General features: G+C 47.5%; 1 protein-coding gene across 1 annotated transcript in view; it reads right to left on the bottom strand.

Moving 5' to 3' along the window:
* Nucleotides 1–24,752, bottom strand: part of LOC140398438 (acid-sensing ion channel 2-like) — a 661,780-nt gene that overhangs the window by 103,944 nt on the left and 533,084 nt on the right. Inside the window, exons 4-5 of the mRNA XM_072487125.1 lie at nt 21,092–21,242; nt 20,798–20,854 (exon numbers count right to left, since the gene is read on the bottom strand). Coding sequence (XP_072343226.1) covers nt 20,798–20,854; nt 21,092–21,242 — 208 coding nt within the window. The remainder of the gene's footprint in view (nt 1–20,797; nt 20,855–21,091; nt 21,243–24,752) is intronic.

Here is a 24,752-nt window from a genome sequence, read left to right as displayed (position 1 = left end):
CGACCGCACGGCCCATGGCCTGGAGGGCCGTCCAGCTGGCCCTACGGTCCAGTAATCTCCCGGCCTCCCACTGGCAGGAGGTCCTCCCTGACGCACCTCACTGCATTTGGTCGCTCCTGTGCACCGCGACCAACGAAACCCCCCATGAACGTCTCTTTGCCTTCCCCAGGAAGTCCACCTCCAGGGTTTCGCTCCCAACATGGCTGGCAGCTCCAGGACCCATTCCCCTCCGCAAGCACGTGTAGATCCACAAGGCGGACCCATTGGTTGAGAGAGTTCAGCTACTCCATGTGAACCCGCAGTACGCCTACGTAGCATACCCCGACGGCCGGCAAGACACAGTCTCCCTCTGGGACCTGGGCCAGCTGGGTCCCCACACAACCCCCCCCCTGCCCCGGCGCCACCCTCCCCTCCCCCAGCGCACCCCACCGCAGCCCCAGCTCCAGGACAATCTATTCTCCCCTTGCTCCCACCCGGGGATGAAGAGGATTTCGACACGGTCCCGGAGTCACCGAAGACCAAGCCGACGCCTGAGTCGCCATCAGCACGGCGGTGCTCTCAACGACAGATCAAGCCGCCCGATCGTCTAAATTTGTAACCTTCTCTGTAATTTTAAAGCCAATCTGTATGTGTATAGTTTTCCACCATCCCCCCTAGACTCATTTTTAACAGGGGGTGAATGTGGTTGTCACCACTGTTGTATTATATTGTATATATGGGTATTACGGTAAGGCCCCTGTACCATAGGTACGGAGATAGATCCCTGCCTGCTGGCTCCGCCCAGTAGGCGGAGTACAAATGCGTCTGCTCTTTGAACAGCAGCCATTTCGTAAGCTGCTGTAGGAGGCCACACATCTCTGTGGAATAAAGCCTCGATTACATTCTACTCTCATCTCGTCGTAATTGATAGTGCATCAGTGTTCCAACTGACGGAAGAATTGAGAACTAGAGGACACTGACATCACATTATTGGCAAAAGTAGCAAAGGTGAAATGAGGAAGACCTTTCCCACATAGTGAAATTAAAATGGGTGGAATTTAAAAAACAAGACAAACTGTCAGGTTCTGTTTGAAAACTGGTATGTTTCTCTCCAGAAATACAGCCAGGTTTTCTGAACAGATTTTCTGACACTCTGTCAAAACAAAATCGGGGGGTGTGTGGTTTGGGCCATCACTCTGGCAGGGTGGGGCCTGTTAGAGCTGGCAAGGCCGTCTCCATAGAGTTCTGGGCGGCATCTTTAAAGGGTGCCCTGGTCTGCAATAATTTAAACCACCCCTTCCCACAGGCTTTTGGGTGACTCCCCCAACCAGGGACGCATCAGGGGCACTCTCACCCATCTACCCCTCCCCTCACTGTCATCAGAAGGCCCTTCTCCTCCTTCCACCACACATAAGGGCAATCCCACCCAATAGAGAAGGGTTAGCCCCCTGGCAGAGACCACCTCAGTGCTCCCTGGCTGTGCCCACAGGCAGTAGCCCCTGGCACTGACTCTTTGTTAGGGGGAAACACCCAGCCTCGGCCCTCAACCCCAGGACCTCTGCACCCCCCGGCATGGTCACCACGACTGGCCTTTGTTTTCACAAACCAGTGGTGATTTGTGCCGGCGTGATGTCACGCAGCCATGTGGGGAGCATTCCATGGTCCCAGATGCTACAGCATAAAGCTGTTTAATGATATTAAAATATATTTGAAACCATTCAAATCAGGAGTCCTGCCCCTGGCAGGGGGGAGGGAATATCATGTTCTGAAATCTTGCCTGTGCATATTCCGTTCTGGCCCTCTCACAAGATTTTCCGGCCTTAATGGGATTTGCGCCCACAGCGAACGGGCTCGCTAAATTCCACCCTATAAAATGAAATTTCACATCACGAAAACACCTTCATTTGGTACGCTGGAATTTTATGATATTTGAAGGTGCATTAAGAAGTCTTACAACGCCATGTTAAAGTCCAAAAGGTTTGTTTCGAATCACTAGTTTTCGGAGCGTAGCTCCTTCATCAGGTGAATCCGAAAGCTAGTGATTCAAAGCAAACCTGTTGGACTTTAACCTGGTGTTATAAGACTTTTTACTGAACCCACCCCAGTCCAACGTCGACATCTCCACATCATGCAGGTACATTAGTAATGAGTGACCTATCTCTACGATGTAGGCATGTTACCGCCTCATGCTGCAAATTGAGAACTATATCCACTTCTCATCATGGAGACACCAGTGGGACTTGAAGTGCTGGAGACAGAGCAGAGGAGAGTCCAGCATTAAAGCCCTGAAATGTTGGGAAAGTCTAGATAAATTACTTTTCAGCTTTGAAGGATGGGTCCCAATATTTATGGGGAGAGTACGGGGGAGGCACCAAGGCTGTATATGTGGAGATCCTGATGAACCTCACATCAGGGCTCCATTATCATGTTATTGTTCTGTGTCCTGACTGGCAACTGACTAAATTGACAATAGCCAATAGCAGCATGACCCTTAGGAATAACCCCAGTCAATTGGGAAATGGGTGTTGTCAGTGATCCAGATGAAAGGAAGAGGCCAATGGATCTGGAAGGTCGTAGCAGGATTAAGGGTGGGGGGAAAGCGACAATCATGCCAAGGGAGATAAAGAGGCTATACTTGGCAGACGGGAGGCCTAAGGTTGTCTTATCATGCCTGGGAGAAACATCCTGCTCCTCCTGACCAACAGTATATGTGGAAAAGTCACTTACTCTGTGGAGCTGGTGATTTCCACCCCCTGTTCCTATCCAACTTTCCCCAACTAAAAAAATTATCTCAGCCCTCCAATAGGCTTAAATCCAGTGCAGGCACAAGTATACCAAAAAAATCAAATTGATCCAATTAAATTATGCTGCTAGCAACATGCAATGATAATGTAGAACAGTTTCACAAATTATGAAGCTGTTTGTAAACACTTGAAAATGTAATTTTCAAAATAGGAAATGGAGTGTGGGTGCAATTGTAGCCATCTGGGATGGCCATTTACAACAAGAAACACGGACATTCGCAAAGCCTAAAGGGTAATATGGACAATGTAAGATTCCGGCAGCACAGAACCTGCATGTATATTCGTGAGCAGAGAATCCAGACAGCATTGAAACCCCCAGCCGATTAGCATTTTAATGGCCCATCTCCGTAAGACAAAGGATTGATACTCAGGTAACCGACACAATTCCAGAGACATCGGCGTCACTCCCTTTACTCAGGAAGCATAAACAACAAGGTCAATGACTGCTTAGGACACGCCCAGCCATCAAGGCACCCACCCCTTTATTAGCTCAGATCGAAGGCAGAGATCAAGAACTGCCCAATTAATTGGGTCCAAACCTAAGGGCCGCCCAAAAGAGCGCGAACCCCCCCCCCAAGGATAAAGAGAAACACTGCCATGTGTTCGATCTCTTTTGGACCTGGCACTCCGGCAACGTCCATCTCCAACTGCAGCACCACGACCAGAAGCAAGTCCAAGTTCAACGCTCGCTACCAGACGGATGAGCCTAGCTGAACCGCAGTTATTTCTCCAGACCCAGCCGATCCAGATTAGAACAAAGGCTACTGTTCCTCTGACCTAAGCCGGGTGCCTGAAGTTAAGCACAGGTTGTCATAGTTATTAGGTTTAGTTTAGCTCGTAGTGTTTATGTTGCATGTGTAAGGTAATTTTGTGTGTAAATAAAGTATTATTGAACTTGAACTAACTAACTGGTTGTTGGGTCTTTGATCGATATCCTTGTGGTGGTATCATTTGATACCTGGCGACTTTGGAAGCAATATAATATCAATATCTGGATAAAAGAAGGGCAACCTTATTGACTGCCATATTTATAGCAAGTAAATATAGCAACATTTATTGGCAACCTCTGACGGGACTCGACCCAGAAGTGATTTTGTCATTCTGAGAGAACCCACAAAACATTTGAATCAGAAACCCAATTGGAAAAGTGAAAGAAACCACAAGTGTAAGACCAGTATCGATCAAACCTCCAAGATTCGGAATCTGTAGTAATTTGCATGCGTACTAACAGGGATATAAGGTAAACTCGTTAGGTTTTGTTGCGTAAAACTTTCGGGAATTGTGTGAACCGGAAAATAGCTTAAGCCGTACCCGCTGTTTGCATCATCGCTTTATTCCCCCCGTCCCAATTTCACGGTCGAAATACAGAGACATAATCGTAGAAATGGCAATGAAGGCAATGGAACGCCTCATGCACCCACAGGAACCTGAGGTCACAGTGACCAATAGAGCAGAGCAGTGTCCCATACGGGAAGAGGAAATTAGGAAGTACCTAAAGGGGAAAGGATGGCCCCTATGGTCGGAGTTTTGTGCAAATGAAGAGACAGGTCCTGGTGTATAGGACAAACTTGGTGGGACAACCTGATCGAGATCCATAAAAAGAGTTTAGGTAGAGATCGTAAGCCGATGGCAATCGTGTCCTGTTTGGCACAATTGCGAGGCACAGAGGAGGTCGTGAGGACGCTCCGCAGACAGCTTGTAGAGAAAGAGAAGAGTAATGAGGGAAAAGTTAGTGAATGCGAAAAAGTAAATGAGCAACTCCGAGAGCAGCTAGCAGTGAAGGACAAGGAGATGGCTGATGTCAAACGGGCACACAATGTTCTCTAGTTCACCTGAGCAGCTTTCAGACCCAATATGATAAGGTCTACCAAGACACGCAACGTGCAGTTTTGGTAAGGGAAGATACAGAACACCAGTAGAGCAATTAAAGAAGCAATGCGAGGACTTAAAAGCAGTCCTACGAGCACTCTGCAGTTCCACCATGGAACAAAGGCAGAGTTCGGTAGACCATGCCAAATGCAGGCAGCAAATTGCAAAATTGCAATCACCGCTCTCAGTTCAGAATGGTTTCAGAGATACCTTTGGACCAAATTTATACCAGGAAGATGGCCCCGATTGGCAGGAACTTAATGAAATGGCCCATCGGTACGTAAAAGGAACAGAGATTCAGAATAGAGCCCCCCAGGCCCCGAAAAGGAAAGCATCCGCACCACCGACTGCACAGGCAGCACCCAACTGTATGAATCCAGTCACCACGCAGTGCAGAGTATCGACAGAAGACCAACCTGATTTCTTGTACACCACCCCACTAACCATTACCCAGTTAAAGGATGCCCGTGATAAACTAGAAACCTTTCACCCCACATCAGACCCACACCATTTCTTTGAGCGAGTTAGACAACAGACAGTCATGTACGGTCTGGACGAGCAGGAAGAAGTGAAACTCATAGCAATGAGCCTTGACCCATGCTTTAGTTCAGCCCTTCCCGACCCACAAAATGTAGGAGGAGGTAGCCTCCAGGATATGAAAACGGCCATCCTAGATGCAATTGGCTATAATAGAGGAGATCCTGTAGAAGGACTCAACCGATGAAGGCAGAAAAAAGGAGAGCATCCAACAGCATTTGCTGGATGCCTCTGGATACACTTCACGGCAGTATTTGGAGATTTAGCCCGCGCCCATTTATCTGCAGACAATACGGCCAAATGGACCCATATTTTAGTCTCCCACGCCACAGATGCAGGACAAAAAGCATGTGCAAATTATGACCCCTCAGACCCTGCACGCAATGATGTGTGGGTTCTGAAGAGACTCTCTAGAGCTTGGGAACAATCCCTACATAAAAAGGCAGAGCAGGAGAAGGTAGAAGCAAATATGAATCCAGTAAGGACACAATAAAGGCTCCGCATGGGTAAATGAAGGTAGAAATAACACGCAGCACCCGAAAACACAGGGATGCTACAATTGTGGACAGAAGGGACATTACGCCCGAGAATGCAATGCCCGCCCGAACCCGCAACGGAATCAGCCCACAAATGCCCCACATAGGAACAATGCCAGGCCTATCCACAGCGTGAGCGCCCGTTGAGATAATTTGGCCATAAATGGCACCGATTGACGGTGTTCGGACTCCCCAACTTGGGTCTGCGACACACTTTAGGACAAGTCCCGAAGATTGGTAGTCACAGACACAGTCCGGCGACACCCCATAGAGTCCCTTTGGGAAACAGGAGGGTCCCGAACCACGTTAATCTCCTCCACGATGTACCAGCGAGATATATGGCCCACTACAGACACTATCACTCTTAGTGGATTTACAGGACACCGCTAGCAGATACATATTACGGCCCCTGTGGATATTCAGATCGGTAACATTAAAACCAAGCACTCAGTCATTTTGGTAGATTTATCCCAGACAGCAGAACACATCTTGGGGATAGATTTCATGAGCTCACACAACCATTCTTTTGACCCCGTGAATAAGTGCATGTGGAAAATGGCTAGAGCAGCATGAGCCCCAGCCACGCTCACAATAGGAGACTACAAACACAGGATTAGATCAGTGGGAGGTTACTGGTTTGATCCACAAACCATTACCATGGACAAAACAATTAGGGAAGTCTTAAAGAAACACAAAGCATCTTTTGCCCAGCACAAGCACGATTGCAGTAAAATTCCAGGAATGGTCACCATTACAGGTCCCTATCCTGAGCCCCAGAAACAATACGGTTTTCCACAGCAAGCCAAGGGAGAAATAGCTAAGGTAATTCAAAGTTTATTGGATCAAGGTGTGATTCGGCCCATAGCCTCAACAAACAATGCCCCGATTTGGCCTGTAAGAAAACCAGATGGTTCATGGAGACTGACCATCGATTATAGATAATTAAACAAAGTAACTCCGTTAGCAGCCCCCACCATTGCCACGAGTCCCGAGACCATGTTAAAGCAGGAATTACAGTCAACATTTTTCACGGTTCTGGACATTAGCAATGGTTTTTGGTCCATTCCATTGGATAAAAATTGCCAGTATAAATTTGCGTTCACCTTCCAGGGACAGCAATACATGTGGACATGCCTTCCACAAGGTTTCCACAACTCCCCCTCCATTTTTCACAGGCAATTGGCGAATGGATTACCAAAATTTTCCCGACCCGAATGCCTCATTCAGTATGTGGACGACTTGCTCCTACAGACTGCCACTAAGGAAGAGCACATTTAGCTTCTTTCCGAACTATTAGGTCTCCTAAAAGAAATCGGATGTAAAATCAACCCCAAAAAAGCCTAAATTCTCCAAGAAAAGGTCACTTATGCCCACCTCAGACCTCTCTGCTGGTGGCCCGATTTAAAAACTGATGTAACACACTACATTGAAAATTGTTTAATTTGCGTCCAGAACAACCCAGACAGATACGCAAAGAAAGGTCAGCTAAGACACACCCGCCCTGTTAATGGACCATGGACAAACTTACAATTAGATTACATTGGTCCCCTCCCCCACTGCAGCAATAGATTTAAATATGTGTTGGTCGTGATCAACACCTCCACAAAATGGGTGGAAGCATTTCCTTCCAGGACAAACACGGCTAAAGCGACAGCAAAAATTCTAACCCAGCAAATATTTACTAGATGTGGACTCCCCCGTAGTTTTGAGTTGGACCGAGGTTCGCACTTCACAGGAAAAGTAATGAAAAACGTCCTAACAATTTTTGGAATTAAACAGAAGTTTCACATTGCCTATCACCCACAATCCAGCGGCATTGTGGAACACATGAACCGAGCCCTAAAGACAACACTTAGGAAGATGGTGCAACAGCACAATACGACATGGGACACAGTTCTCCCATTTGCACTGATGTTTATTAGAAACACGGTGTAGAGTTCAACAGGCTACACCCCCCACACCCTCATGACCAGACGACCCATGAAGGGTACTGAGTATTTATTTGGACTTGATTTGGCCAGCCCCACAGTCACCGCCCTTACCCACGAAAAAGCGGTCCAACAAATAATGGAGAATATTAAAGCAGCACAGCTTGCTGCAGCTGTTCGACTCGGCGCTGGGAAAAAGCAGAGTACGGCCTGCTTTGATAAAACAGTACACCCGGTAGAGTATACAGTTGGACAACAAGTCATGATCTCCCTGTACAATCTGAGTTCATTCCTCTGCCCCAAATTTGCAGGACCCTATTCAATTTCGATAAAGTAAGCCCCTCAGTTTATAAGATTACGTATCCAAATGGAAAGTCAGGATGGTTTCATATAAACCAACTTAAGGTTTATGGAACTCAGTGCAGCCACTCACACCACATTTCACTGGCAATAGCAGACAACGACGACCCGTCCACTGGTGACCTAATCTCACCCTCCCCCAGCCAGGACAGCATGGCCACAGGCACAACTTTGACTCCGCCCCCAGAGACGTGTTTCCGGCTCACACTTGATTCGGCCACAAGCGTTAGCGATAGTGACAGCGAAAGCACAACGGACATACTTGAAATCCCCGACCAATGGCAAAACAGACCAGGCCACAGTCACTACAGCCCCAGTGACACCGACCACGATATGTTCTGCTCCTCAGAGATCATTTATTTGCCACTACCAGAACCTGACCCACCGCTCGACGATAGCGATCCCCCCCTTGATGCTACCGCTCTACAGGATAAGAAACAATGGCACCGCGATAACTCTTGATAAGAAACGACAAAATGGATCTCACATCGGCCCACGCCTCCATGGCACAGAAACTCCAGTCATGGGTTTGGGAACCGGGAGATGGTGCTGACTCAGGGTCTGACTCCCACCATGCTAACCCCTTTGCGACCCTTTTCGGAATGGAACCCTGAGGTGTCCAGATGAGGAAAGGAACCGATTGAGATTTACGGTGAACTATTCTCTAATGGAACCTGTCCGCTTTCTTTCTTTAGTTTTAAAAAAAATGTTGAATGTTTGTCTCTTGTACGACCTTGTGTGTCGATCTCATGCCAAATTTCTTGATGCAGTCATAACTGCTCTTTTGACGCCACATGGTAGTTAAAGGAACAAGTTTGTCGGAAGCCCATAGATATTCAAATTCTTTCCGTTCTTGTAAGGTCACCGAGGCAGTGGAGTAACGGCACTAATCCTCACCTTGCCTGAGGACCCCCTATGTATTTGGTCAGCCAAGTACGGGTAGTGGAGCAACGGCACTGATCACCCTGCCGCGGCTCATACGCACCCCATTCGGAAAGTTCTTTTCAAAACTCTTTTACTGTTCTTTTAAAGTGTGGTTTAAAGAATGCACTTTGCCACAGTTTTTATCTGCTTTCCAGCGACCCTTCAGTCGCTAACCCCCAACTGCTATTTACATGTTCAAACACTTGGTTGAAACAAATTTGCTGCTAGGAAAAACTACCTCAACATTGGACAGAGAAATTGTCCGCCCACTCAGCGCACCGAACACAGGCTGCGAGATTGCTCGCACTGTGACAGAATTTCTTTCTCGGATGTCTCATCTCCCAAATGGTTGGTTTAAAAAAAAATGAGTGAGTCATATATGGTGACAATTCTAAATGGGAAATTGATGTTAAAGAGAAACGGACAGTCAAGTGAGATATTAAACAACAAGATAATAACAAATATTATGCTTATACCCCCAGGAAGATACAAATATACCAGGAGACAGAGGAAGCTAAAGACAAAATGATGACGGACCTGATGACCTGCATCATGATCGTCACTGGATCACTACAGTTGCACGCGTTATCAGCCCCTATACCACTCACCACACAGGCCCTAAACATAACCACCCAACACAATACCCTTAGCCCGGACACTACACCACACATAGAAACAGCCACTGATACCCCCACATGGTGCGGTACCATCATAAAGTGGTATTCCCTTTCTGACACGGTAGAAGCCCTATTGATTATAGCAATACTTTGCAGTGTCATCCAGACACTTAGACTTCGGAAATGGCGAAGGAGAGCCTCCCGCCCCCCCAGTATACACACTCGGAGCCTCTTTTCTCGGACTTCAACAGACCCCACACTCTTTCTGAACCCTTTTGTGCCAAATAAATTCCGCGGTTTTCAAGACAAATTACTTTCTCTGTAAATGGCATAAGTGTTAAGTAGAAATGTGATGTTGCTATTGTTTATTTTGTACTGTAATATATGTTCTTTGGTTATTAGCTAGCAGTATAAGTGTAGTTTAGGTAAAGACAGTTAGAGGTTCCCCTTTGTATAAAGAAGTTGAAATGTATGATTGAATGCTTTAGTGCCCCCTTAGTATTCTTTATAGATGTGTGATGTATTAAAAATTTAGGCAAAAGTTCCATTCCATAGGATAGAGTAGGATAGAACCTGTCCTTGATTGAGGGTACCCGGCACACCAGAGATTAGAAGAAGATTCAGCAGTGTGGTCCACCACGCTTCGCGTTTAGGATCAAGAGGACGGTCCGTAGCCATCTGGGATGGCCACTTACAACAAGAAACATGGACGGTCACAAAGCCTAAAGGGAAATATGGACAATGTAAGATTCAGGCAGGCACAGAGCCTGCATGTATATTCATGAGCAGAGAATCCAGACAGCATCGAAACCCCAAACCGATTAGCATTTTAATGACCCATCTCCGTAAGACAAAGGACTGATCCTCAGGTAACCGATACAATTCCAGACACATCGGCGCCACTCCCTTTACTCAGGAAGCATAAACAGCAAGGTCAATGACCGCTTAGGACACGCCCAGCCATCAAGGCACCCGCCCCTTTATTGGTTCAGATCGAAGGCAGAGATCAAGAACTGCCCAATTAATTGGGTCCAAACCTAAGGACCGCCCAAAAGAGTGCAAAACCCCCAAGGATAAAGAGAGACACTGCCATGTGTTCGATCTCTTTTGGACCTGGCGCTCCGGCAACGTCCATCTCCAATCGCAGCACCACGACCAGAAGCAAGTCCAAGTTGAACGCTCGCTACCAGATGGTTGAGCCTAGCTGAACCGCAGTTATTTCTCCAGACCCAGCCGATCCAGATTAGAACAAAGGCCACTGTTCCTCTGACCTGAGCTGGGTGCCTGAAGTTAAGTACAGGTTGTCATAGATGTTAGGTGTAGTTTAGCTCGTAGTGTTTATGTTGCGTGTAGTAGCGTGTAGTAAGTTAATTTTGTGTGTAAATAAAGTATTATTGAACTTGAACTAACTAACTGGTTGTTGGGTCTTTGATCGATATCAGGTTGAACCTTGTGATGGTATCATTTGATACCTGGCGACTCTGAAAGCAATATAATATCAATATCTGGATAAAAGGGCAACCTTATTGACTGCCATATTTATAGCAAGTAAATATAGCAACACAATAAATTAGGATATAACTGCACCGCGCTGATGTAATCATCTTTAACTAAAGCTATCAAATGCTAGCAACTGTGAGAGGTTTGTCATTTTTACAACGCTTGCATAATCCTGCTGTTACAGTCCTGAATACATCAAAGGGATCTGTGTCCTTTCTTCTGGTAATATATGCAGGTTAACGGTTTGGTTTAAATTAAAATGAAATGAAAATCGCTTATTGTCACAAGTAGGCTTCAAATGAAGTTACTGTGAAAAGCCCCTAGTCGCCACATTCCGGCGCCTGCTCGGGGAGGCTGGTACAGGAATTGAACCGTGCTGCTGGCCTGCCTTGGTCTGCTTTCAAAGCCAGCGATTTAGCCCTGTGCTAAACAGCCCCTTAACCACCATTCCCATCCCCCAATCATCTCTGCTCCTTGCTTTTCTGAGGGCTGGATCCTTTCTTAAAGTTAGCTGCAAAAGCAGACATTTATGGACATCAAAACTACCTGTTTGCACTATACATTGTACTTCTCAGCTGCACGTCCCTCTGCTCTTCTGCCCTGTTGCTTAAATTTTAAAATAACTTTGATCAGTTTACAATCCTTCCTTCAGTGCTGCTGTTCCCTGCTGAGCCTGCAACTGGCCTACAGGTTCGACTGGGTTCTTAGCTTAAGCTACAATCAGGGCCCAGGCAGAGGGTGCGAATAACCACCGTATTGTGCCCAGTGAAGATCTGGATGTGCTGGTTAGATAGCGGGAAAGGCCAAAATCGCATTCCGCACTGGTGGGATTCAGTTTGCCATCTAACCGGCCCGCTCCCAATGGCGAGTTCCGGATCTCACCCAAATATGGCAAGCGAATCATAAACCCCAATTTGCATTAATTTCAATCTGATTAGCGAGATGACATCGAATGCAACGGCCCCCCGGGAATTAACCAGCTCCCCGGGGACAATTGATGCAGGCGTCGTTTAGTACTCCTTTTTTAAATTGTGGAGCTGGTGCAAAGACTGCTGAGGAAAGCTGGGGAGGTGAGTAGGCATATTATCATTTTCGGGTCTGTAGCTGGGGGCATTGGAGCTCTCGCCTCTGTGCTCGAGGGGGGTTGGGACCCCTCAGGGGGGTTTTTGCTTTGTCGGGGGTCGTATCTGGACAGGGTGGGGGGGGGGGGTAAAGGGCTTTTCATCAGTGAGGTGTTTAAGCCACCTTTAAATATTGCAGATACCCATAACAGGGCCGATTGCAGCTGCTGCCTGTCTGTCCTACCAAACACTTCCAGGACAGAACGCTGTGCTTAGTTATATGCTGAAGGTCACTTGGACTCTCTTTGACTCTGAGCAGCCTCTATCTTCACAGCTGCAGGCTATTGCTACTAAGGAACTGGCCTTGTTAGTTGTGAGAGCACTTCACAGCTGCATGTTGTGTTTGCTGCTTGCTCCTGCTGTTGGCTGCAAATGCCTGGAGGCTGCTGTTGCTGTTTCCTTCCTTTTCTGTAGTCAGAAAGAAGGACAATTTTTTCTAAGATATCTGGTCCTGGAACACGGTGCTCAGGGGGACGTATGAGTCCAGAAGGTAATCCGGTTTCAAACAAGAAATCGCTGCAGACCTGGTGCGAGACATCGGTCCAAATGGGCCCCCAGATAACACCGTTGAAGAAATACTTTTGCAGATTGCTGATGCTTTTGTTGCTGGTGAGGTGAGTGCTGCGTGTAACTAGCATGTCACCATGGGTTAAACATGCTGGAAATCAAGGATGTTCAATTGCACCTTGAGTGCTTGTGGAATATGTGGATGCCAGGATTTGTTTCTGGTGAGATTGGGCCATGTGGGAGGGCCTGCATAGCTGTGGCACCTGGAGGGAGAATGGCACTGATGATACGTGGAACAAGTAACACATCGATGGACAGGCCATTTCTACGACAAGGTTCTAGACATGATGGGCGGGATTCTCCCGCAATTGGCGAAATGGCCCGACGCCAGCGCCAAAAACGGCACAAACCATTCCGACGTTGGGCCAACCTGAAGTTGCGGAATCGTCCGGAGGGGTTGGCGCTGCACCAACTGACACCAAAGGGCCGGAACGAGTTGGCGCATGCACAGAATCGCCTGCGTGGTTCCGCGCATGCGCAGACCAGCCGGCGTGTTCCAGCGCATGCGCAAAGGGGTTCTTCTCCGCACCAGCCATGGCAGAGCCCTACAGAGGCTGGCACGGAAGGAAGGAGTGCTCCCACAGCACAGGCCCGCCCGCACATCGGTGGGCCCTGATCGCGGGCTCGGCCACCGAGGGCCCCCCTCCACCCCGGGGGCCGGATCCCTCCTCCCCCCCTCCCCCCCCCCCCCCCCCCCCCCCCGAGGACTTCAGTAGCCGGCCTACAAGCCAGGTCCCGCCGTGAGGGACCCTGTCCATTTCATGCCAGTGGGACTGGCCAGGAACCGACGGCCGCTCGGCCCATCGTATCCCCGCGCCCGCCCGAAAACCGGTGCCGGAGAATACGGCAGCCGGCGTCGGAACGGTGGTGCAGGATTCACGCCACCCCCCGGGGATTCTCCGACCCAGTTGGGGGGGGGGGGGGGGGGTCGGAGAATCCCGCCCGATAACACATTCTCAGGCTTATCTCCCATTTCTGTTGAGGAACTGCGAGGGAGATACCGTGTTTTCCTTTTTCATTGTGAAAATGAGCTGATATAGCTTTGTATTTGAACCAATATGGAATGGTGATGTTTCCTTTTTGTTTAATGCTTAATGTGATATGTGGAATCTTACGTGGCTGATTTTCAAATCTTTGTTACTATTGATCGTTTAATAAACAAAATATTCTCATGTGGCTGTAGGGTGTGTTTGTGGTTGCAATGCCTGAAGGTTAGTGTTTGTTTGCTGCTGCCCCTTCTGCTTCTGTGGCCTGGATTAAGGCAAAGGGAGGATGTAAGCTGGCCTACTACCAATGCTGGAGAGGGGTAAGGGATGCTCTTTCACTTTTTTGCTGTGCTCTATGTTAGTGCGATTTTCTGGTATGATTATTCCTGCCTTTGAGAGGCTGCAGCTGGGAGATGCAGGAAGGGGAGAGAAGGGCAGATTGATCTGAATGCAGCTGCAGCTGCCTGGAGGCTGTGTGTCTGCTTGTTGCTGCTTCTTTTGCTTCTGTAGCCCAGGGCAAGGAAAAGGAGGGATTCAGATGACCCACTGATGAAGGGGAAGGGTGGCGGCCCTATTCAACTGAGCAACTGAGCTGCTTTTGCAGCTTGCTGGTGACTTTATTGTATTGTTGACTGTCCAATGTTTAATGTCTGGAAGTTGTGTGTTTGCTCGCTGTCGCCTCTTTTGCTTCTGTGGTCCGGAGCAAGAAAAGGGAGGGAGTCAGATGATCTGCTGGCGGTGATGGAGGAGGGCAAGGGTGGCAGCCCAATTCAACTGTGCAATTTGATGAAGGTCTTGAAGAAATGCTTTTGCAGATTGCTGGTGCTTTTATTGTGCTACTGACTGTTTACCGTTTAATGTCTGGAAGCTGTGCGGATTTCTGCTGACTGTATTGTACTGTTGACCATTCTATGTTTAATGTCTGGAAACCGTGTGTTTGCAACTGCACTGTTGGCTGTTTACTGTTTAATGCCTCGAGGCCGTGTGCTTGCCTGCTGCAGCCCTTCTTCCTTCTGTGACTTGGAGCACGGGAAAGGGTGGCAGTAAGATGACCTACTGCCAGTGCTAGCGAAAGGGTGAGGGGAGCTCTTTCGCTCTTCTGGCGTGCTCTGTGTTGGTGTAACTTTCTGGTGTTTGTTCTGGGTACCATCGAGCGGCTTTCTACTGATGCAAGCCTACTGCTGGGAGCTGAGGGAGGGAGAGAGAGCTACTGTAATGTTGACTGTGTACTGTTTGGAGGCTGTGTATTTGTCTGCTGCAGCCCTTTTTGCTTCTATGGCCTGGAGTACGGAATCTACTGCTAGTGCTGGAGAGGGAGAAGGAGTGCTCTCTGACTCTTCTGCTGTGTTCTGCGCGGTGTGTCTTTTCGGTGTATTGTTGTGCTACCCCCGAGCAATTTTCCACTGATGCAAGTCTGCTGCTGGGAGCTGTGGGAGGGGGAGAGTGTGACGGGTTGATTCAGATGCTGGTGACTTAATTGTACGAGTGACGGTTTTCTGTTTAATGTGCATTTGATTTTCTTTGTATAAATGCACTGTTGTAACTTCGTGTTTGTACCGAAATTCTGGCATGGCGTCTTTTTCTTGTCGGTTAATGGTTATTGTGATATATGGATTGTTAAGTAGTTTGCTTTTATCCTCTTGTAATTTTTGACCATTTAATGAAAAAAAAATTCTCAACATGGTGCTACATGTTATGTTTGCTCCTTGCATCTGCAAATGCCTGTAGGGTGCTGCTGTTGTTTGCTTCTTTGTCTGAAGCCTGAAAGGAGGCCAATTCTTTCCAAGATACCTAGAACCTGGAAAACCGGGCTCAGCAGAATGTATGAGCCAAAAAGGCAATCAGGTTTGAACTAAGAAGATGCATTGGGACCTGGTGCAAGCCAATTATCCAAATGAGCAACCTGGTGAAGGCGTTGAAGAAATGCTTTCGCAGATTGCTGATACTTTTTTGCTGGTCTGGTGAGTGCTGCATGTAACTAGTACGCCACCACAGGTCAAACACCCTGGAAATCAAGGATGGTCAACTGCAATTTGAGTTCCAGTGGAATATCTGGGTGAGATGGGGACATGTGGAAGGCCCTACACAGATGGAGAATGGCACTGGTATGTGGAACAACCGACAAGTAACGCATTGATGAACAGATCATTTCTATGACGAACGTCTGGACATGATAACACATTCTCAGGCTTATCCTCCATTTCTGTTGAGGAACCTCTGAGGGATAATACGGTGTGTATGGTTTTAAAAAAAACTGATATAGTTTTGTACTGGTACCAATATGGAATGGTGACATTTCCTTGTTGTTTAATGGTTAATGTGAGATGTGGAATGTTTTGTAGTTGATTTCCAAATCTTTGTTACCATTTTGCCAATTAAATATTACCCAAGTGGATTCTCATAGGTACATGTGCCATGTCTCAGATGGTGATTATTGCATCGTATTCCTTTTTTATTTATAAATTGAGAATACCCAATTCATTTTTTCCAATTAAGGGTCAATTTTGTGTGGCCAATTCACCTACCCTGCACATCTTTGGGTGGTGGGGGTGAGATCCACACAATCACAGGGAGAATGTGCAAACTCCACATGGACAGTTACCCAGGGCTGGGATTGAACCTGGGACCTCGGCGCCGTGAGGCAGCAGTGCTAACGACTGCGCACAGTGCTGCCCATTGCATCATCTTTCAATCAAACTTTGAAGCCGGAACACTTTGCCTGACCTCTAGAAGAGTCAGCACCATAGAGGCAGCAGCCAACAATCAAACACACAAAAGCTGGGCTTCAGCACTGGGGATAGCCTTGTGACCAAAGGGTGGATCAGGAAATGGCAGCTGACGACGGTGTCCCTAATGTTCCTGACAGGGGTTTGGGGTCTAGGGGCTCCTGCTGTGGCCAGGGGTGAGTGTGCGGAGTGATGTTTTCCAGCACAACTGGCTCGTTGGATGGCACTCTGAGAGAAGGTGGGACACGTAGCGGGGGTGGGGGGGGGGGGGGGGGGGGGTGAGGCTTGGGGAATTTGAGGGTCAGGGTTTGAAGACCTAACTGATTGTCGGTTTATCTCCTTCTCCAATTCCTTACAGAGACCAAAACACTGGTGTCGGTCCCGCAGACAATGCCCTCGCAGTGCTGCTGGCTGCCCTGGCTGCTGGACGCCAGAGAAGGTAGCAGTGTCGACACTGGCTGGAGGTGGCACCCCAAGTGCAAAGGGACGCCACGCACCCAATAGGCGCAGCCACCCATCAGGCCTAGAAGGATCCCAGAGGGGGATGCCAGCAAGGGCCCAAGGTGTACGGACATCGTTTGACGTTTGAGGTTTTAACGGGCAGCATGTGCCGCAGGAAACTCCGTCTCAACACTTGCGGCACCTGTACGTCGGAGCCCATTGGAGTAGGACATCTGCTCCCGGTGGCCGGGAAAGTCCCCGCAGCCCCGAACATCTATTCCAGGGCTCGAGCAGGGGCTCACGGGGCACATCGCAAGCTACAGCCACAACTGCATTCATAAGGTCACGGGTGTCCTAATGGCTCGGGTAGCAGTAGACTATATCAACTTTGAGCTTGGCCAAACCCACCAAGATGTCCGGGTAGCAGGATTCTCCACAGTCGCCGGGATGCCCCAAGACCAGGGGGTAAATGATGGCACGGATGCTGCCTTACGTGCACCGGGCATCAGAGAGTGCCTTTCATTAAAAAGAAGGGCTTCTGCTCCCTGAATGTTCAACACATGTCCCTCCCACCACCTATCCATTTTGCCCATCACCACGTTCTACCCTCCAAGGGTCTGTGTAACATCACCCCAGGGTGGTGGGCCTGAGTCGGCATTGTCAGCGGGTCACTGTTCAAGGCAGGAGAGTGATGATAACTCGCTGTGAGGAAAGCTCTGGTGCTCCTCAGTTTATGCCAAAGTCTGACCCCTGTCTTTCTGCTTACACCCAACCTTTGAACAGGGTCTGCGTCTGCATCGGGGGCATTTGATCTTGGAGCACTATGCCCGAGGCGGCGGTGGTGCGGGGAGCTGAGGGCAACAGTGCATGGGGTGCAGGCAGGCCTGCTGTGAAGATTAACATGACAGGGGCATCACATGTATCAAGTGTGACATGTTTTAATAGTGAACATTAGACATTTCCATTCCCCTTAGCTACAGTTAGTGGCACCATCGCTCGCTCCTTCCCCCATGCCCAATCAGTGATCCTCAACTTTCTTGATCTTTCATGGTCTACTGTTAAGCCTAGTTGTGTCTCCAAGATGCACATTAGAGGTGGAGGCAGCCTGCTGCTTTTCGCATCCTTGGTGGACATCTTCTGGAGAGCCTGGAGCAAGAGGGCGCCGGCCGACTTACCGTGTCACTGGCTTCGCCATGCCACTCTGTTCTGCCCACTGCCCTTGAGATGTGCCGGTGTCAGGAGGGAGGAGAACTGGAGACTGCCATTGCCCGTTGATTGTGGGAGCTTACTGTGTACAAATTGACGGCCATGTTTCCTACATTACAACAGTGATTATAATTCAAAAGTACTTCATTGGCTGTAAAGCACTTTGAGATATCCGATGGTTGTGAAAAGCGCAATGTCAGTGCAAGTCTTTCATTTCTTGATATAATACTACTCACTGTTAAACATTTTCAGGGCATCAAAGAGAGCAGAGAGGGTTGATGTAGAGAAACTATTTCTCTCCCCCCCCCCCCTTGCTGGTTTCCTGATGGCATGGGGTGGCTTCACTGGGAAATCCCATTGACAAGTAACAGGAGTAGAGAATCCCATGGCTATTGAGCGGCACACCACCGAGAAACAGGCGGCTGGGGGACTAGATGATCCCATTTATGATCTAAAAATTAGAGCTAAATCTTTCACAAGTGAGGTTGTGAAATATTTCCTTTCACAATGGGCAATAAACGTTTTGAACTCCCATCCTCAGATGCTAGGTGAACCGCAAATTTTAAATCTGAGAATGATTGATTTTTGTTATCCGAAGGTTTTGAGTGGAATGGGACAAAGGCAGCTACTTGGAGTTTAGTGCACGAGTGTTGCCTGTAATTTCATAGCAGGCCAGCTATAATATCGTTGAATGGTGAAATAGACTCAAGGGACTAAACGCCTATTGATGTTCCGATGTTCCAGGACCAGTCTGGAATTTAAAGATAATCCCTAGTTTCTATTCTCTACTGCAAACCATCTTCTTAGACCAATCTCCCTGCCTCTTCTCCCTTCACCTCCATCAACATGCACAAAGAACTCAAAGGATTTTACACTCCCCCTCCAGTCAGTTTGAAGACAATGAGGCTTGTAGAATTGAGCTACTGGGCTTCCTGTCTCCTCCCTGCCCATCCTGGACATGTCTGAACATTTATGGGAGGCAGGGGAAGGGTGAGATGACTCACCTGCCCTTGGGGCATTTTGGGATCCTTAACTGGTCACTAAATGACCACTTAAAAGTCTCATGCCCCGTTCCAAACCGACAGTATTTTACATACGACACGGTGAGGCCCACGTTATGCTACACCCAGAGTTACACCTTTACCCTCCTCTAAACTAAGGCTCTCACCTCCTTCTGACTGGTCTGCAAGCCTGGCCCTGGCGGTACCCGAACTTGCCTCTTACTCTAGGTTCCTGATTGGCATGACTGATTGTAGTCCCAGGAGTGGCAACCCTTCACACCTGGCAGTGCTGGGATTACAGAACTGCCAGCCGTCTGTCAGCTCTCTAAGGCAGGACTTCCTCACAAGGTATAGGTGGAAGTCTTATCTTAAAGCAATTAAAGCTGCTCCCAGCATTCAATAGATACTGGGCAGCCAATAGAATGGTGAGCAACTCACCAGTGAGCGGGTGGGGCAGCGGCACGGGAACCATGGTGGCTCAGAAATTCCAGCCCATGGATTTCTTTGTCAGTACGACTAAGAACAACCAGTGAGCTGCACCTGTCACTTCCCTTGCTTCCTCTAGCCCACACGGCTGACCTTCTTTTAAGTTCCACCCCTGCCTTAGTTCTAAACTCACACTCACAGGGAAATTATCCGCAGTATCCTGGCAGCATTTCTCCCTCTGCAAACATTTCAAATACTTACTTGGTCATCATCATGAGGCTGCATGCGGGATCTTGCTGTGCCCATGATACACCTCCTGCCCCTCAACCTTGGGCGGAATTCTCCCAAAAAATTGGGTGAGAAAAACGGTGCGAATCGCGGTGGCTGTTCAGAGGGGATTCCCATTATGATCCTCCATCACTTCGACATTATTTTGGCGCCAGGGAAGGATTTGCACCCAAATTGTGCTGTGTGGGACCCAAAGGTGCCAGCCAGGCTGGATCCATTCCCATTTTTTATACCGGGATCTCAGAATAACCCGATCCCCCACTTCTCACCGGCAAAGATCCCCCCCCCAGCCCCCACCCACAATATTGTCTCCTCCTCTCACTCTGAACTCAGAAGCATTCCCAATTTTAATTGCTACACCATTGGTGACCAATGTTGTAGGGTGTTGGTTATCATTTGGTAGGTCTGAATGACATCTTCATAGTATTAAATAATTGAACTGTCTGTATTTTTAACTGCAAAAAACTATGTGCAGGTATGCAGCAAAGGATTCAGGTTAGGAGCTGCCTCTATGCTGGGTAATGCACACAGCTCTGTCCAATACAAGACTGACCCCTGCTTGTCAGTCATGTATTCTCTCACATCACTATGTAGATGGTAGAGTATTCAGTCCCACATTAACCCAATATCTGCCAGACCCTTACATTATGGCTATACTTTCAACTGCCAAAGCCCTGAGCTCTGGATTTCCTTCTCTACCTCTCTTCCTCTTTTTCTGCCTTTTAGACACTCTTTAAAACCTGTCTTTTTGACCAAGACTTCAGTCACCTGCACGAATATCCCCTCATTGGTTAATGGTGAAGAAACCTCGATGGGCCGAATGGCATATTTCTGCTCCGACATCTTATGGCCCATGTGATTTGGAGTAAAGTTTTGCTTGGTAATGCTCTGGTGATGCACCTGGCGAGTTTTACTGTGTTTTAGGCGCTGTATAAATGCAAGTTCATACAGTTCAACAAAACGGAGGTCGTACCAACTCACCTAATGTGGGTTCCGCACATTCTTTGTACTGTTCAGGTGTGCAATAGTGAGCATCTCCTGGAATGAAAATCAGCAGAAAGTCATCGTAGGATCTTGATATGAAACTTTGAATATTGCATTTTCCTTAACTGATAATTTTAGGTAAAGACAACTATAAAACAATTGTTTCTTGTCATGGCAGTGCAGATTCTTTGGTGGGTCCAGATGCATTCATTTTTATAGCACAGGATGATTTCAAATTCCCCAATAGCTCTGTAATTACTCTTTACTAGAGCTCGGGCTTTCTTTGCTCACCTGGCATGTGCACCATCCGACAGTTGCAGTTCTCCACTAGGTACCTTGTTTCGCAGTCAATCCTGCAAGCTGTGATGCTGTAGCTTGGGAAGAAATCAGTGTTGACAGCTGAGGCTTGGCAGTCTCCCCAGGGTGGTGGCAGGTATATCAGCTGCAAGCAGAAACAAACGAACATTAACGTTTCAAACAAAATCCTTATTCGGGTCACATTTCAATGGTACAATATTCATCTGATACTGCTCCATGCTGAGTTTCCTTTTAATATATTCATTTCCTATAAAATGTAACAAGGTTACGAATTCGAGTTACCTTGGGGAAATTGGCAAGCGATCAGGGTCAAATTTCAGAGAAAAAATTAAAACTTTCGCAATTTTCAATCATTTAATTTTGCCCAGGAACTCTTGTGATTGTAGGATCGATAAAAGGGATGAATGCTGAATTGCAACACTCTGCTCCTCAAAGGTGCCCCCATGCTATGATCTGAAAAAGGCTCAAATGTCTTTGCATCAGTCTTTACTTTGAATTGGAGGACCTGTGGAGCTTCATTGTTGTACTCAGCACAGTGTATGAAGTGATGCTGGATACAAATTCCCACATTTGCACATTAGAAACAGCAAAAGACACATTCATACGTTCAGTTTGTGAAAATAATTCTAGAAACTGTTCCCTGGTTAACTGGCAACTTGCAAGAAATGCTGTCTTTGATTTTCCCACTACCAACATCGATTCTCTGATAAACCCATTATTTTTCAAAATGGGTTCATGCCTGTGTGATGATCACACTGCTTGGAAAATTTGGGTTACAGTTCTTGAACCAACTGCCAGAAAATCTACCCACATCATGATGAATTGAAACAAACACGAAAGAGCCAGAGGCTCGGTGCTAATTATCAACCACGACTAGATGTACCTGTCTACATATCAGCTGATAAAATTCTCCTAAACCCTATGGTGCCTCTGCTTTCTTCCCACATCCTCAACAAAGATACATTTATACACAGCTCGCTTGATGGGATTTGGAATAACAGTGTATTAATATTTAAGAACCGCACCTATCAGATTGAACAAGCTGAGGTTCCTTTCTCTATAAAAAAGATGACTGAGCGATGACCTGAAAAGGTTGTATTAGGAGAAATGTAGTATAGGGCAGGCCTGATGAACCAGCAGGTTTTTTTCCTGCGATCTACTTTTATATGTTGAGAAATGATTGATGAAAGTGAGGGATACAAAGTCTACCCTGTTGGCCTGGCTGTATGGGGCAGACTCAGTGTGGCCACAAGTGCCTCAAAGCACAGTGCACTGCTTTGTACACCCATGGATTAGTGTGCTTGTCCTCTTCTGTCCTTATTTGTTAGCCTGGACATTGCTCATAAATGTCCAATCACATAGTCGGGATGACCTTGCTGTAACTTTCCTCTCCAACTCATGACACGCACAATGCCTGAGTCTCTCTCACTCTCAGAATACTTTACTGAGATTTTATAGGAACATTATCCTGCTCTAAGCTACATCCTGCTCATAAAGTATCACCCCAGTTTTTGCACAGAGCTTAACTTTGAACCTCCACCATAATTGAGATGAATATTCCAGCTCACACTCCTGAATGGACATTCCTTTTGTTTTTACATTTTTATTGGACTTTTAACATTTTATATCAAAAATTACAGAATAAGGCGAAACCAACACATGTATCAACATAAATTACAACAAAAGCTGCAGTTTCAATTTTCACACATAGACTGTATCGTCTCGACACATAAAACTTATCTTACAGTATGATTTTATTAAGACCAAAAGAAAGTCCAGAGAGATACAAAAGAAAAAAGGTAGCTGAGTGCCTGCTGGGCCAGCCAGGAGCCTGGGGTTTGCCCACGAATATAGCCGATTGCTGGCTATATTCCCCTGAGAGGGAGCTTTTATATAGTTATGGGGGTCCCTGATTGGGAGCCCCCAGTGGTCAACCATTACCACTGTGTGGCCTTGCCCCAGCCCCCCCCCCCGGTCCATCGGGTCTGCACCGGCTCTTGGAAAGAGCACCCTACCCAAGGTCAACACCTCCACCCTATCCCCATAACCCAGTAACCCCACCCAACACTAAGGGCAATTTTGGACACTAAGGGCAATTTAGCATGGCCAATCCACCTAACCTGCACAGCTTTAGACTGTGGGAGGAAACCGGAGCACCCGGAGGAAACCCACGCACACACGGGGAGGATGTGCAGACTCCGCACAGACAATGACCCAAGCCGGATTCGAACCTGGGACCCTGGAGCTGTGAAGCAATTGTGCTATCCACAATGCTACCGTGCTGCCCAATGACACGCACAACTTGGTTGTCTCCTGGCACTAAACGCTGCTGGAGAGGGAGGGGGGGTGTCCGCTCGGCGTGCTCGCCGCTGTGGTTATTTTTCGCTTATCGCTCTTTGTCCATTCCGGTTCTCTCCTTCTATGTGGCCCACGTTTCCCTTGGTGTCTCCCCTCCTGTCCTACACCCTCCCGCAACTTTCTGCTCTCTCGCTCCCGCCTCTTCCTTTCCCCTCCTTATTTTGTGATCTGTTCTGGTGCCAACCCTTCCCCACCCCCTACATTATTTGCTGCTGGTTACAAACAGGTCTTGGAACAAGTTGGTGAATAGCCTCCATGTTTTGTGGAAGCCTTCCTCCGATCCTCTAATGGCGTATTTTATTTTCTCCAGCTTGAGAAATTCTGTCAGGTTGGATAGCTAGTTTGCAGCCTTCAGTGGTGCTGCCAGTTGCCAGCCAAGCAGGCATCTCCGGCAGGCGATCAGGGAGGCATAGGCTAGGGCATCCGCCCCTCTTGTCATGAAGAGCTCTGGCTGTTCTGACACCCCAAAGACTGCCACTGGCGGGCAAGGCTCCACTCTCACCCCCACATCCCTGGACATGACCTCAAAGAAGTGCGTCCACTGAATAGACATTTCTGATGATCAGCGTGACTAAACTCCAAAATCTCTCAGGATTGATTTTGGACACTATTTTGCTGTTGAATGCAGACTCTCATGTCACAATTTTATGTTTTCCACAGTAACTTTCCAAAAGGACACTGTGGACGGGATTCTTCGGTCATGCCTGCCCGCTGACCAGAGATTCCTGCCCGAGGTCAACGGACCTTTACATGGTCCCCGTCTGTGGTGTGTTGCAGCGGGTGCAGCCGACAAATCCAGCCCTAGGTCTCATTGATACACATTTCTGGGCCCATGCAAACTCTAAAGTTAAATGTAAGGAGGCAGTATTGACAATGCAATAATCAATCACTACAAGTTATTCAAAGATATGTAAAGAGGGCAGCAGACCAGACGAATAAGCCTGGAGCAGGAAAAATGCAATCAAAAAAAGAGTTAATTGGGCTTAAATTTAAATTGTTTTGATTGGTTTCTTTCTGATTCCTTCTTTACTTTCACCGACCCCCTGGGCCTCATTTTCCATTAAAATATCCATGATTTTTCTCAAACTAAATGGAATTATGTGACCTGGTACACATTCTCTGGGGGCTCTGGCCATTTCACTGAAGTAAGTGGTTGATAATAGTTTTATTCATACAAGGGCTAGTTGAATGCATATAACTAACAAGTAAAATATTAAAAGTGCCTTGACTGTGGGAACCCAGTCATTTTCTCATATAATAAATTAACCATTGTATT

Source organism: Scyliorhinus torazame, chromosome 21 (assembly GCF_047496885.1).
Source record: "Scyliorhinus torazame isolate Kashiwa2021f chromosome 21, sScyTor2.1, whole genome shotgun sequence".
Taxonomy (NCBI): domain Eukaryota; kingdom Metazoa; phylum Chordata; class Chondrichthyes; order Carcharhiniformes; family Scyliorhinidae; genus Scyliorhinus; species Scyliorhinus torazame.
The sequence above is the reverse complement of the archived record's forward strand: the minus strand, read 5'-3'. Positions and strand labels throughout refer to the sequence as shown.